The sequence below is a fragment of the Mobula birostris genome, chromosome 21, assembly GCF_030028105.1.
Source record: "Mobula birostris isolate sMobBir1 chromosome 21, sMobBir1.hap1, whole genome shotgun sequence".
NCBI classification, from domain to species: domain Eukaryota; kingdom Metazoa; phylum Chordata; class Chondrichthyes; order Myliobatiformes; family Myliobatidae; genus Mobula; species Mobula birostris.
In genome coordinates, this window is record NC_092390.1 from 12477459 (window position 1) to 12493349 (window position 15891).

General features: G+C 46.6%; 2 protein-coding genes across 7 annotated transcripts in view; one reads left to right on the forward strand and one right to left on the reverse strand.

Annotated features, from left to right (window-relative positions):
• The window catches only part of dnmbp (dynamin binding protein), a 135628-nt gene extending 132988 nt beyond the window's left edge, over positions 1 to 2640 (forward strand). For all 3 annotated transcript variants that reach the window (XM_072238958.1, XM_072238959.1, XM_072238957.1), the window contains one exon: positions 121 to 2640. In XM_072238958.1, coding sequence (XP_072095059.1) covers positions 121 to 306 — 186 coding nt within the window. In that variant the 3' untranslated portion in view covers positions 307 to 2640. The remainder of the gene's footprint in view (positions 1 to 120) is intronic.
• abcc2 (ATP-binding cassette, sub-family C (CFTR/MRP), member 2) overlaps positions 2613 to 15891 on the reverse strand; it is a 115771-nt gene continuing 102492 nt past the window's right edge. For all 4 annotated transcript variants that reach the window (XM_072238956.1, XM_072238954.1, XM_072238953.1 and 1 more), the window contains 3 exons: positions 14056 to 14222; positions 7092 to 7286; positions 2613 to 4847 (listed from right to left, as the gene is read on the reverse strand). In XM_072238956.1, the coding sequence (XP_072095057.1) occupies positions 4628 to 4847; positions 7092 to 7286; positions 14056 to 14222 (582 nt within the window). In that variant the 3' untranslated portion in view covers positions 2613 to 4627. The remainder of the gene's footprint in view (positions 4848 to 7091; positions 7287 to 14055; positions 14223 to 15891) is intronic.

The window sequence follows — 15891 nt, forward strand, 5'->3', positions numbered from 1 at the left end:
TGGTTAGAATGGACCAGATGGGCTGAAGGGTCTTTTTCCCCTGCTGTATGACTCTGCCTCCCACTGTACTTCAGCAGTCAGTCCCAGGTTCCAACTGACGGCTCATCTCTCTCTGCCCAGGTTTACTACGCAGTGTACAACTTCAGGGCCCGCTGTGCAAACGAGCTCTCCATCGCCAACAACCAGCGGCTGCGAATCCTCTGCTTCCACGACAAGAACGGGAACCGGGAATGGTGGCTGGCAGAAGCCAATGGCAGGCAGGGCTATGTTCCCGCTAACTATATCCGGAAAACGGAATACACGTGAGGGGAGAGTTGGAAATGGAACTAACTGCAGGTGTCATCCTGTGCTTTACGTAACTGGACAGGAGAGGAGACCAGGGCCTCCTGATGGAACCAGACATCTCATTTCTTTCAGAAAGGGATTGGACTTAACTTGGGACAAATGTTGGAGCTGATCTCGGCCAAACCTGCTGAGACACTTCCCCATCGAACAAAAACATCCAGCGATAAACACCGTCACATGTCTAAAGAACTTTAAACAGTTTGCTGATCTGGCCTCCTTCCTCAGCCCCTGGTTTCCACGACAACCAGTCCGAGGTTAGCAGCGGGGTTATCCCGTTGTGTGTTGGTGACGGTGCTGGGGCCCCTAAGGCAGTGGGAAGGGCTGCTCTGATCACACACAACTGATGGGATGTCAGGATCCCTGAGTGCTGGGGCCACAGGCATGTTTACAAAGCCAGTGAGGACATGGTATGAAACACTCAACAGTACCGTATTGTATAAATGCAGCATTTAAGCTTGATGTATTCTTATTGAATGTTCAAAGGTGTTTTACACTACATATGGCAGAGTTTTATAAGTTACTCAGTTTGAGTATTTTAGCTGTGTCAAGCTGAAGTACAAGCCTGGATGCAACTCTCAAGATGCTGGAATAACTCAGCGCGTCAGGCTGCGTCTGAAGTGGGAAAGGGACAGTTGGCAGTTTGGACCGAGCAGCAGAGATCACAGATAGGGAGCATTAGAGAGGGTCTTACTGGACTCTCATCGAAGAGCCATGGAAAACCTCTTCAAAGTGGGCAAACCTTGAAGAGATCTCACAGTGGACCTCACAGCAAAGCGTGGACACAGACTGCAGCTGCTGGAATCTGGAACCACCCAAGATGCTGGAGGAACTCGAAGGGGTCACACAGCATCTGTGGAAGGAAGTGGACAGTCCAGACGAAGAGTCACAACCAGAAACATCAACTGTCCGGTCCCCTCCATAGCTGCCACTTGACCCACTGAATTCCCCCAGCACCTAATATATTGCTCTAGGTTCCAGCATCTGCCATCTCCTGTTTTCCCTGCCCTGGGCTTGTTAGGTCAACTGTTCATCTTGAGTACTGTGGGCAAAGAAGTATGACTCAAGACTGTGACTGAAGAAAAACAAAGGAGGTGATTACAGCACAGTACAGGCCCTTTGGCCCACAATGTTGTGCTGACCTTTTAACCTACTCTAAGATCAATCTAACCCTTCCTTCCCACCCTCCATTTTCCTTTCATCCATGTGCCTGCCTAAGAGTGTTGTAAATGCCCCTAATGTATTTGCCCCTACCATTGCCCCACTCAGTGTCCTACACACCCGCCACTCAGTGTCCTACACACCCGCCACTCAGTGTCCTACACACCCGCCACTCAGTGTGTTAAGAAACCTACTTCTGATATCCTTCCACCATCGAATCACTTTAACATCATACTCTCTCATGTCCACCCTGGGAATGTGTCTCTGGGTGTCCATTTGACCACGCTCCCTTATCTTGTACACCCCTATCCAGTTACCCCTCATCCTGCTTTGCTCATGGGGGGAAGGCAGGGAGAGAAGGAGTTTGAAAAACACATGCAATAGAACTGAAGCTGCTCCTGGTACCAACAGCTGGTGGAAACCATTCAAAAATTGGTGCTGATCAGTGAGATGCTGGGAAACGGGGTCCAGGCGAAACGCAAAGCCAAGTATCTACCTAACGTGTGTGAATCTTCCGAGCGGAGAGCACCAGCGATTGGACATCAGCTCTTCCTCCCCACTAACACGGGCTCCCACAGCTACCCAGTGATCAATGTGGGCTCTTTGTAACAAGGGCTTGAAGATCCTTTCTTCAAGGTTGGTCTGTGTGCTTCCTAACCATGTTGTCACTGTAATGTCATACTGCTGGAGAATCTTATTCTTGGCTGTTGGGTAAGTGAGCGACTCGGATCTGTCACGAACCCAGTCTCCATTAAGCCTTGACCACAGCGACTGTGGGGTTGTGACGGTCCATCCTCCTGAGCCAGCCTCACCTGGGCAACCGGGCAGAATCACCAAACCTGTCTGGTCCGAGGTAAACCTCGCTGGGAATGTGATTCTGGGATATCCCACCCATGGAAGATAGACCTGGTGCTAAGAAAACTGTGCTGGAAAAAAGAATGGACTCTTTTGACTTTACACCCCTAACTCCAAGGAGCACCCTTGTGAGAGACATGCGACTGTGAGTATCTGTGAGCAGAGCACATCTGTATTCTGTAAATATCTGTCACCATCTCAAAGAGTGGACACAGTCAACACCTGGAGCCAACAAATGAAGAGAATGTCTGCTCTGGAATTAAAAAGATTTTATTTCTCCAATGTTTTTGTATGTGTGTGTGCGGGGGAGAGAGTGAGAGAGAGATTATAGGCCCAGAAGTCCTTTCATTGCAACTTCTTTGTGCATTGTGAAAGAACTCAATCTGAAGCAAGCTTGCTTATTCAGGTAAAATGGCTCAGGCACCTTGATAAACTATAATGCAGAACTATAAGGCCATTTGATGGACGTGGACTGTGACATTGTGCGGGATGCAGTGCATTGGTTCTTCCGGATGATTGGCACGTCTTCGGCTGTGTGTGAATGGGTATTGGTACTGGTTTATTATTGTCACAGGTACCTTCGGGGAGGAGGTACACAGCTCATAGGCAGATAGGAGAGGGGAGAATAACAGAGGCTGGGAGGTGCTAGGTGGAGCATAGAGCCAAGTGAGGGTGGTGGGGACAGCCCATGAGGACAGAGTGAGGGGACTGAACCCAGTGGGAGGGTGTGTGAGTGATGTTGGGCAGATGGAATGGGTGAGAGAGGGGAAAGAAACAGGGTGATGGGTGTGGGAGCAACTGGGTAGATCAGGAGGAAAGAGAAAAGAGACAGAGGAGGATCAGGTTACTGCAAGTTGGAGAATTCATTCATCGTAGACGGCCCAGAGAGGAAAATGAGGCACTATTCCTCTAATTTGTTTTTAGCTTCACCCCAGCATCGGCAGAGGCAGAGAACAGACAGGTTGGTGTGGGAATGGACAAACCGTGAATTCCAGATGGAGCATTTAACCCGAGGTTGCAGCTGAGGCTGCTGTAATGTAATGCCCACACTACCGAGACCCCCTCGGTAATTCAGAGCACCTTTAACAGCAAAACATCAATGAGTCCCTCATGGGAGCCATTGTCAATGCAGAGGCAGGTGGCAAGGAGATGGTCTGGTCAACCAGTGGTGGGAGGGATTGTAGGGGAGTTAGTAGGAAGTCATAGGGGACCTAAAGTAGCGGTGGGGTTGTAGAGGGGTCTGGAGAGTATTGGAGAATTACAGAAGGAATTGGAGAGTATTGGGGTTGTAGAGGGGGTCTGGAATTGGAGAGTAGTGGTGGGGTTGTAGAGGGGTCTGGAATTGGAGAGTAGTGGTGGGGTTGTAGAGGGGTCTGGAATTGGAGAGTAGTGGTGGGGTTGTAGAGGGGGTCTGGAATTGGAGAGTAGTGGTGGGGTTGTAGAGGGGTCTGGAATTGGAGAGTAGTGGTGGGGTTGTAGAGGGGGTCTGGAATTGGAGAGTAGTGGTGGGGTTGTAGAGGGGTCTGGAATTGGAGAGTAGTGGTGGGGTTGTAGAGGGGTCTGGAATTGGAGAGTAGTGGTGGGGTTGTAGAGGGGTCTGGAATTGGAGAGTAGTGGGGTTGTAGAGGGGGTCTGGAATTGGAGAGTAGTGGTGGGGTTGTAGAGGGGGTCTGGAATTGGAGAGTAGTGGTGGGGTTGTAGAGGGGGTCTGGAATTGGAGAGTAGTGGTGGGGTTGTAGAGGGGGTCTGGAATTGGAGAGTAGTGGTGGGGTTGTAGAGGGGTCTGGAATTGGAGAGTAGTGGTGGGGTTGTAGAGGGGTCTGGAGATTAGAGGTGGAAGGGCTATAAAAGGGAAGTTGCTCAATCGATTTTGGTGGGAGAATTATAGAGGGAATCTAAAGAGTGCTGGTGAGGAATATAGAGTAATTGTGGGGGATTGTAGCGAGGGTGGTACTGGGGAGGGGAAGTATGGTATAATAGGAATTCAGGCAGCTAGTGGTGTGTAGGTTAAATCCATGGGGAGTTCTGGGTGAGAGTATTGAACTGGGGGGAGGTGGTGAGATGTGAAAGCTATGGGCACATGATGTACGTGTGGTAGGTCCCCGGTCGATGCCAGGTAACCTTGACGTTCCGCTCTGTGCCCATCGCAGAGACACAGGCGCGCCTCCCCTGTCTGAAGAGGTGCTGGGTGTGAGATCCTAGCTGCAGCTCATTACAGTGCAGAAGGTCAGGATCTTTTACATGAGAGAGCAGTTTGGGAGAGCCTTTCCTAATCTCTGAGACACCGAGATGAAGATTGTCGACACTTGTGCCCTCCTTCCAAGCAGTTGACACCAGCCGTTATTGCACCCAGAAAGACTCCGAGGCCTGTGTCCCCTTCCAGTGTTATGCCGGCATCCATCGCCATCCGGTAGAAGCATCCTTTGCTTTCGAGGAGCGCAGCAGGGGTGTCAAATTCGAGGATTCTTCCAGTATCCAGAACCATTACCCTACCGGACAAGATAACAGTTATTAATGCACGCTGCTTCCTTCTGATCTGGTCTCCTGAGAGCCACAGACCTTGCGTACGTCAAAGGTGAGAGGGGAAAGACTAACAGGTGATCTGTGGGGCAGGTTTTTCACAGAAAGGGTGATGAGCGTATCAGAATCAGGTTTATCATCTGTGACCAGTGTGTCGTAGAACTTGTTTTGTGGTAGCATTATAATGCAAGACCAAAAATATAGTTACAGTACAATAAGAATTTTAAAAATTGTGCAAAAGAGGAATAGCGAGGTGGTGTTCATGGACCATTCAGAGGGGAAGAAGGTCTTCCTAAAATGTTGACTGTTGTCTTCAGTCTTCCTGTAGCTCCTCCCCAATGGTAGCAAGAAGTAGGAGAGGGTATCTTTCCCACATTTGGACAGGGACATGGATTGGAAATGTTTAGAGGGATATGAGCCAAGTGCAGGAAAATGGAACTAGCAGTGGGATTTAGAGGAACAAATTTGTGGAGATATCACAGACTTGCAAGAAATATAAGCTTGTTATAGTAGGTGATGTTTAACTTCCCATATATTGATTGGATTTCCATACTGTAAAAGGACCAGATGGGACAGAGTTTGTCAAATGTGTTCAGGAAAGTTTCCTTAATCCATACGTACAAGTCCCAATGAGAGAGTGTGCCTTACTTGATCTTCTATTCAGGAATGAGACGGGGCAGGTGATGGAAGTTTGTGTAGGGAAACATCTAGTGATAATAAGGCCATTAGTTTCAAAGAAAAAGAAATACAAGTGAACAGTTAAAGAAATCAGGAGGGCTAAGAGAAGGCATGGGGTTGCTCTAGCAGTCGACGTGAAGGAGAATCCTGAGGGATTCTACAGATATGTTAACAGCAAAAGGATTGCAAAGGACGAAATTGGTCCTCTGGAAGATCAGAATGGTGATCTAGATGTAGAGCCAAAAGAGGTGGGGAAGATCTTAAATGGATTTTTGGTATCTGTATTTACCCGGGAGGTGGACACAGAGTCTCTAGAAGTGAGGCAAAGCAGCAGCGAGATTATGAACCCCGTACAGATAACACAGGAGGAGGAGGTGTTTGCTGTCTTGAGGCAAATCAGGGTAGACAGATTCCCAGGGCCTGACAAGGTGTTCCCTCAGACCCTATTGGGGTCAAGTACTTTATACTTTATTGTCGCCAAACAATTGGTACTGGAACATACAATCATCACAGCGATATTTGATTCTGCGCTTCACACTCCCTGGATTACAAATATTAAATATTAAAAATAGTTAAAATTAGTAAATATTAAATATTTAAATTATGAATCATAAATAGAAAAATGGGAAGTAAGGTAGTGCAAAAAAACCGAGAGGCAGGTCAGAAATTGTAGGGGTCCTAGCGGAGGTGTAATTATCCTTAGCTACAGTGGAGGTACCAGAAGATTGGAGGTTGGCTGATATTGTTCCAGTGTGTAAGAAAGGCTCCAAGAATAAACCAGGAAATTATGGCCAACTGACACCAGTAGTGGGAAAGTTATTGGAAGGTACTCTAAGGAACCAGATATATGACGTCGGATAGACAGGGACTGATTAGCAATAGTCAGCATGGTAGGTCATGTTAACCAGTCTTAGAGAGTTTTTCAAGGAAGTTAGCAGGAAAGTTGATGAAGGCAAGAGAGTGGATATTGCCTTTAAGAAAGGCATTTGACAATGCCCCACATGGGTGGTTGGTCAAGAAAAGTCGCTTGGCATTCAAGATGAGGTGGTGAATTGGATTAGACTTTGGCTTTGCGAGAGAAGCCAGGGAGTGGCAGTAGATGACCGGAGGCCTGCGACTAGCGGAGTGCCGCAAGGATCGGTGCTGAGTCTGTTTTGTTTATCATCTATACCAACGATCCGATGATAATGTGGTTAGCTGGATCAGCAAATGTGTGAATGGCCCCAAGATTGGGGGTGCAGTGGACAGCGAGGAAGACTGTCAAAGCTTGCAGTGGGATCTGGACCAGCTGAAAAATGGCAGATGGAATTTAAGTGTGAGGTGTTGCATTCAGTAGGGCCGGCCAGGGTAGGTCTTCCACAATGAGTGGTAGGGCACTGAGTGCGGTGGAACAAAGGAATCTGGGAATACAGGTCCTTAACTTGCTGAACGCGGTGTCACAGATAGAGTTGTAAAGAAGGCTTTTGGCACATTGGCCTTCATAAGTCATGGGATCTTGCTGCACCGAGGTAAACCAGGAGAACACGCGCCCTTACCGGCTGCAGTCCATGATGGTGAAGAGGCGGTGAGCGATGATGAGTATCGTGCAGTCGGCGAACTGGCTGCGGATGGTGCTCTGGATAAGTTCATCCGTCTCCAGGTCTACCGCCGCCGTCGCCTCGTCCAGGATGAGGATCTTGGACTTGCGCAGGAGTGCCCGGGCCAGGCACAGTAACTGCCGCTGCCCCACGCTGCGGGGAGAGAAAACAGATCATGCAGAAGTTTGGTGAAACAGTGGGCACTTGCATTAGATTGGCTTTATTGGTCACATACACATCGAAACGGTCAGGATTGCAAAACGTTTTAGATGTTCCCAGAATCTGTGCATCTCAGATAGCCTGTGGCAAGCAAGTCCAGCTCCTGGCTTTCACGTAAGCCCAGAGGAACCATTTTTACTGACAGGAGAAGGGGTATCGGCGGGTTCCTAGTGCCTTAAAACGAGTCTCTGAGCAGATGGGGTTCGCCAGACGCAGCTGGCAACTTATCTAGGAGAAGGGAAAACTCCGAATTCAAACGTGTGCTGCCTTGCAGCTAAACCCACTCATGGGGAAGGCTTTGGGAGTAAAGCCCAACGGAAAAATCCAGGTCTGGAGTCCCTATGTCAGCCCTACGTGAGATCAATGCTCCTGGAACTGCCGGTACCAAACTATCGGTCGCTGCTGTTTTCTGTGTATTCATCGGAGCTGCACGGCGAGGGGGTGTCTCTGCACGGGCAACCGCTTGCTCTCCATATTGTACTGTCCTGGTCTGAGTATCACATAGAAAGCTAGGACACAATATCTGCGGTTGACCCCGACCAGCGGAGGGCCTGTACAGCAGCCTTTACATTGAAACATACAATGAAATGCTTCGTTTGTATTAACGGCCAATGCAGTGCAAGGATGTGCTAGGGGCAGCCTGCAGGTGTCACCATGCTTATATAACAGCGCCAATACATTGTCCCCATAACTTCCTAACCCTAACCATACTTCTTTGGAACGTGGGAGGAATCTGGGAGACCCAGGAGAACGTACAAACTCGTGCCCTTCCCAGGACTCCTGTTACCCATCCAATCTGTGGCCAAGGGCTGAACCACATCCGTACCTCATGTACAAATGTCCTTGCCACGTGTGTATACACACATATACAACATAGATACACTCGTGCAAATGCAGACACATACTGTATGCAGGCAGATATGCACACAGAAACTTACAGGCGCAGGTAGATATACAAATTGAAGTTAGTGTAACACTGTTAGAGTCCATCTTCAAGGAGTCGTGCCTCAAAAATGTGGCGTCCATCATTAAAGACCTTCCCCCCCCCCCCAAACCACCCAGGACATGCCCCCTTCTCATTGTTACTGTCAGGTAGGAGGTACAGAAGCCTGAAGGCACGCACTCAGTGACTCAGGAACAGCTTCTCCCCCTCTGCCATCCGATTCCTAAATGGACATTGAACCCGTGAACACTACCTCACTACTTTTTTATTTTGCACTACCTATTTAATATAACTACTATATATATATATTCATATTCACACTGGAATTCGGTTTTTATCTATTATTACGTATTGCATTGCGCTGCTGCCGCACAGTTAACAATTTCACGACATACAGAGTTAGTTAAACCGGATTCCGCCCATTTAACCTACTAGTCTTTGCGCCTTTGGAGCAGCAAGAGGGAAACCACGCGATCGTGGGCAGAATGTAAAAGCTCCTCGCGTGGAGGATTTGAGCCTGGGTCACTGGCATTGTAACCAAAGACGCACAGGTTAGTAGGTTAACTGGGGAGTGTGAGCTCGTTGTGTCACATGCCGTATCTGTAAATAATAAATAAAAGCAATACAAACATACAACGAGGCATACATAGGCATACACATATACATTCATGGACCCACATACTGTATACAATGCCGCTTTCTATGTACATAACCAGGCATAATTTCCTCACAATGTACACGTTTACAGACAAAACTACACACATGCATCAAGTACACGTACTGTTTTACGTACACACCCCACAGATACACACACTATTTATATATTTGTGTCCAAAGGCACTCATAAATACACACAGGATACACCAGTAATTCCTGTTCTGCACCCATATAATGTGCATATGTACTGAAGTGTACGCCGATACGTGTCTCGCCCATGGTGGTGGTGGTTCCTCTCCGTGCCTTGTGGCGCATCGGGCGGCAACCCTGCCCTCCTTTAGTATCTGTCTCGTGGCTAGCTCGACGCTCAATCCAGCACGGATGGAAAGCGTGCAAGGAGCCGGCCGGATTCGAACCCAGCACCGCTCGCCTCGAAGTCCGGTGTAGATGCCACTGCACCACCGGCTAGTAAGTTACCCATGCTTACAGGCTTGTAGATGCACACGGTGCAAACTTGTAAACTCCTATGTACATACGCCTATGTAGGTACTTGTGCTCAGCATGTCATACAGCATTTGCACCACCATGTCCGTACTGACCATCCTTAAAATGAGGCAAGAACTCAACACAATATTCCAAATGTGGTTTAACCAGAGTTTTATAGAGCTGCAACATTACTTCGTGGCTCTTGAACTCAATGCCAGGACAAATGAAGGCCAACACACTACACACCTTCTTAGCAATCTTATCACTTATAACCATATAACAATTACAGCACGGAAACAGGCCATCTCGGCCCTTCTAGTCCATGCCGAACGCTTACTCTCACCTCGTCCCATCTACCTGCACTCAGCCCATAACCCTCCATTCCTTTCCTGTCCATATACCTATCCAATTTTTTTTTAAATGACAAAATCGAACCTGCCTCTACCACTTCTACTGGAAGCTGGTTCCACAACTTTCAGAACTTCCAAACTTGCACAGCAACTTTGAAGGATCTATGGATGTGAACTCTTAAGATCCCCTGTTCCTCCACACTGATAAGAATCCTGCCATTCTGCCTTCAAGTTCAACCTTCCAAATGAATCACACCACACTTTTTCAGAGTATTCTACATCTATTCCCACCCTGTGCCATAAGACATGGGAGCAGAATTAGGCCATTTGGCCCATCGAGTGTGCTCAGACTTTTAATCATGGCTGATCCTTTACTCCCCTCCTTAGCCCCACTCCCGGCCTTCTTCCCATAACCTTTGAGGCAGTGTCCAATCAAGAACCTATCAAGATCTGTCTTAAATACCTCCAACTACCTGGCCTCCACAGTTGACTGTGGGAATAAATTTCAAAAATTCACCACCCACTAAAGAAATTTCTCCGCATCTGTTTTAAATGGACGCCCCTGTATTCTGAGTCTGTGCCCTCTTGTCGTCGATTCCCCCACCAAGGGAAACATCCTTTCCACATCTACTCTGTCTAGGCCTTTCAACATTCAAAAGGTTTCAATGAGATCCCCCCTCATCCTTCTAAATTCCAGTGAGTACAGACCCAGAGCTATCAAACGTTCCTCGTATGATAACCCTTTCATTCCCAGAATCATCCTTGTGAACCTCCTCTGGACCCTCTCCAATGCCAGCACATCTTTTCTTAGATGAGGAGCCCAAAACTGTTCACAATACTCAAGCTGAGGCCTCACCAGTGCCTAATAAAGCCTCAGCATCACATCCCTGCTCTTGTATTCTAGACCTCTTGAAATGAATGCCAACATTGCACTTGCCTTCCTCACCAAGAATTCTACCCACAAGTTAACTTTTAGGGTGTTCTGCACAAGGACTCCCAAGTCCCTTTGCATCTCAGATTTTGGATTTTCTCCCCATTTAGAAAATAGTCTGCACATTTATTTCTACTACCAAAATGTGTGACCATGCATTTTCCAACATTATATTTAATTTGCCACTTTCTTGCCCATTCTCCTAATCTGTCTAAGCCCTTCTGCAGCCTACCTGTTCCTTCAATACTACCTGTCTTTGTATAGATAGGTAGTGTTGATTGGTACCCTTCTACCAATCTTCGTATCATCTGCAAGCTTGGCAACAAAGCCATCAATTCCATCATCTAAATCATTGATATACAGCATAAAAAGGAGCGGTCTCAACACCAACCCCTGTGGACCACCACTAGTCACTTGCAGCCAACCAGAAAAGGATCCTTTTATTTCCACTCACTGCCTCCTACCAATTAGCCAATGCCCTAACCATGCCAGTACCTTTCCTGTAATACCACATACAAAATGCTGGAGGAACCCAGCTGACCAGGCAGCATCTATCGACAAAAGAATCCGACTCATAGGTTTTTCCATAGATGCTGCCTGGCCTGCTAAATTCCTCCAGCATTTTGTGTGTGTTGCTTAGATTTCCAGCATCTGCAGATGTTCTCTTGTTCCTCTTGTTCCATGGGCTTTTAACTTGGTAAGCAGCCTCAAAGGCACCTTGTCAAAGGTTTTCTGAAGTCCAAATATACAATATCCACTGCATCCCCTTTATCTATCCTATGTGTCCTCTCCTCAAGTAATTCTAACAGGTTCATCAGACAAGATTTTCCAGTAAGGAAACCATGCTGACTTTATCCTATCTTGTCCTGTGTCACCAAGTACTCCACAACCTCATCCTTAACAATTGACTCCAACATCTTCCCAACTATTGAGGTCAGGCTAACTGGTCTATAATTTCCTTTCTGCTGCCTTCCTCCTTTCTTAAAGACTGGTGTGACATTTGCAATTTTCCAGTCCTCTGGCACCATGCCAGAGTCCAGTGATTTTTGACAGATCATTTCTAATGCCTCCACAATCTCTACCGCTACCTCTTTCAGAACCCTAGGGTGCAGTTCATCTGGTTCGGGTGACTTATGTACATTTAGGTCTTTCAGCTTTTTGAGCACCTTCTTCCTTGTAACAGTAACTGCACTCTCTTCTCTTCCCTCACACCCTTTAACACCCGGCACACTGCCAGTGTCTTCCACAGTGAAGACTGGTGCAAAATACTCATTTAGTTCATCTGCCATCTCCTTTTCCCCGTTATTATTTCTTGTTTTTCTATAGGTCCTATATCCACTCTCATCTCTATTTTATTTTTTACATATTTGAAAAGGCTTTCACTATCCACTTGGTATTTTCTAGCTTGCTTTCATATTTCATCTTTTCCCTCCTAATGATTCTTTTAGTTGTTCGCTGTAGGGTTTTAAAAGCTTCACAATCCTCTGTCTTACCTCTAATTTTTGCTTTGTTGTATGCCCTCTCTTTCGCTTTTACATTAGTTTTGACGTCCTTGTCAGCCACAGTTGTACTGATTTGCCATTTGAGTATTTATTTGTTTTTGGAATACATCTATCCTGCATCTTCCTCATTTTTCCCAGAATCTCAAGCCATTGCTGCTCTGCTGTCATCCCTGCCAGTATCTCCTTCAAATTTACTTTGGCCAACTCCTCTCTCATACCACTGTAAATTCCTTAACTCCACCGAAATACTGTTGTGTCAGACTTTATTTTCTCCCTATCAAATTTTAAATTGAACTGAATCATATTGTGATCACTGCCTCCTAATAGTTATTTTACCTTAAACTCCCTAATCACCTCCAGTTCATTACCTAACACCCAATCCACTACAGCTGATCCCCTAGTAGGCTCAACAATAAACTGCTCTAAAAAGCCATCTCGTAGGCATTCGACAAACTCACTTTCGTGGGATTCATTTCCAACCTGATTTTCCCAATCAGTTGAAATCTCCCATGACTATCATAACATTGCTCTTTCAACAAGCCTTTTCTATTTCCTGTTGCAACCTGCGGTCCGCATCCCAGTTACTGTGGGAAGGCCTGTATATAACTGTCATCAGGGTCCTTTTACTCTTGCAGTTTCTTAACTCAACCCACAAGGATTCAACGTCTTCTGATCCTACTTCACATCTTTCTACTGATTTGATACCATTCTTTACCAGCAGAGCCACACCACCTCCTCTGCCTACCTTCCTACCCCTCTGATACAATGTGTAACCTTGGATACTCAGCTCCCAACTACAACCATCCTTCAGCCACCATTCAGTGATGGCCACAACATCATACCCGACAACCTGTAAAAGTGCAACAAGATCACCACCTTATTTCTTATACTCCATGCACTGAGATATAACACCTTGAGTGCTGCATTTGCTACCCTTTTTGATTCTGCAGCCCTAATGCACTGACACTCACCCTGCTGGCTGCAATTATGTCCTGTCCAGTCTGACTGCACACTATCTTTGCTTTTTTACCATCCATCCTATCCTGAGTCCCTTCACTCCGGTTTAACCCCACTGCCTGATTAGTTTACACCCTCCCACACAGCTAAACTTCCTTGGTTTCCACGCCTCCGATCTTTCTGAATGAGCCTACCATGGAGAACCTTTTCAAAAGCCTTACTAGAATCCATATATACCACATCCACTGTTCTACCTTCATCAATGTGCTTTGTCACATCCTCCAAGCCTTCAATCAGGCTTGTGAGGTATGACCTGCCCCTCACAAAGCCATGCTGATGATCAGTAATCAGACACTGATTCTCCAAATACTCATAAATCCTGTCACGAAGAGTCCTTTCCAATAATTTGCCCACCACTGAAGTAGGACTCACTGGTCAACTGTGTAATTCCCATGGGGTTCTTCTCTTGAGCAACACACACCTGTGGCTTCAGGACCAACAAAAAGGTGAAGATTCAGTCACACACAGACAAATTTCTGGAGGAGCTCAGCAGGTCAGGCAGTATCTATGGAGAGATGATCAGACAATGTTTTGGGCCAACATCCTTCATCAGGACTGGAAAGGAAGTGGGCAAAATCCAGATTAAGAAGGTAGGGAATGGGAAGCTGGGTAGGTAGGGGAGCTGGGATGAAGTGAGAAACTGGGGAGGGGGGTAGGTGGGATAGGCTGAATGATGGATGCATAAATAGACCAAACACTCCATATATGCACAAACACACACATGCTCACAGGCTGATGACATGAATGGTGATTGATCATCGGACGGATGACCGAGAGCTGGGATCTCCTCGTGTGATTGATGGAGGCAGTGGCCTACCTGAGGTTCTCCCCTCCTTCTGATACTCCATGCTGCAGCTTGTCAGGGAGGCCGCTGATGAAGTTCTTTAGGTGAGCCAGTTCCAGTGTTCTCCACACCTCCTCATCAGAGTACGTGTTGAATGGGTCCAGGTTCATCCGGATTGTACCTGAGAACATCACGGGATCCTTGCAAAGTTCAAAGGGAATTTATGTTACCTTAAGATTCATTTTTTTTGCAAGCATTTACAGAAAAATGGAATAGAATCACAAAAAAAACTAATCATAAACAAGGACCGACAAGCAACCAGAAGAAAAACTGTGAAAATAAAAACAATACTGAAAACATAAGTTGTAAAAAGTTCTTGAAAATGAGTCTACGTGTTGTGGAATTAGTTCAGTCAAATTATGCACACTGGTGCAAGAGCCTGATGATTAGAGGCTAGTAACTGTTCCTGAGCCTGGTGGTGTGGGACCCTAGGCTCCTTCCTGATGGTAGTAGTGAGAAGAGAGCATGGCTAGGATGGTGAGGGTCTCTGGTGGTTGCTGCTTTCTTTGGCGTGCAAATGTGCTTAGTGGTGGGGAGGGGCTTTGCCTATGATGGATGCAGCAACAGAATAGCTCGAGACTGGGCAATGTGCCAAACGGGATGGTCAGAAAGTGAACGATGAGATTAAGCAAATGGGAGTTCTGTTGGACAGGGTGGTGTAGAGACAGCTGCTAGAACCTGCAGTGAAAAGCAAGACACTAGAGGAACTCAGCAGGCTGGGCAGCTTCTGTAGGGAGAAATGTACAGTTGATGTTTTGAGGCAAGGCCCTTCATCGGGATTAAAAGATAACACGGATAAGGAGGAGAGGAACAAGAGCTCGAGTCATGATGTGGAAGCTTTAGAGAGGGCGCAGGAGAGATTTACCAGAATACTGCCTGGATCAGAGAGCATATTTTATGTGAATGGGTTGAGCAAGCTGGGGTTTTCCCTCTCTGAGGATGATTAGAGCTGACTTGATAGATACGTATAAGATGACAAAGTCATACATAGAATGGGCAGCCAGGGCATTTTCAGGACTGATGCAGGGTCTTGGTCCAAATGACAACTGTTTATTCCTCCCCATAGATGCTGCCTGACCTGCTGAGTTCCTCCAGCACTGTGTGTGTGAATCTCTTGTGCTTATTGTTTTAAGGTGGGTTGGAGGAAAGTAGGGGGGTGTTGTCAGAGGTAGTTTTCATTTTTACACAGTCACGGTAGAGGCAAGTACACCAGGGGGATTTAAAGAGACTCTTAGGCACAAGGATGGTAGAAAAATGGAAGGCTATGTGGGAGGGAAGGGTTAGATTGATCTTGGGGTAGGTTAAAGTTCTGTACATCATTGTGGACTGAAGGGCCTGTACATTATTATAATATTCTGTGTTATTTCTGCTTTGTGAGTTTTGATCAGAGTGTTGTACTTTTCAATGAGAATCATTAATTCTCATAGTTCCTCCACTATGGAAAATATATCTTTTCTCATCAAAGATCAAAGCTGAATTTTAAATTGATTAAGTACTGTACAGTCCTCTGTAGGAAGGCGAATCATTTTACCTAGTCTTGCAGAAAATAAACAGGCCATTCAGCCCATTCAGTCTGCTCTACTCTCTCTCTACCCTGACTGTCTGGCTATGCACAGCTCAGACACCATCTAGAGACTTGCCGATGACACAGCTATTGTTGGCAGAATTTCTGATGGCGTACAGGAGTGAGACAGATCAGCTGGTTGAGTGGTGTTACTCAGCATCAGTAAGAACAAGGAATGGATTGTGGACTTCAGAAAGGGGAAGTCAAGTGCAATTATCTTCTCCACCATCAGATTTCTAAATTAA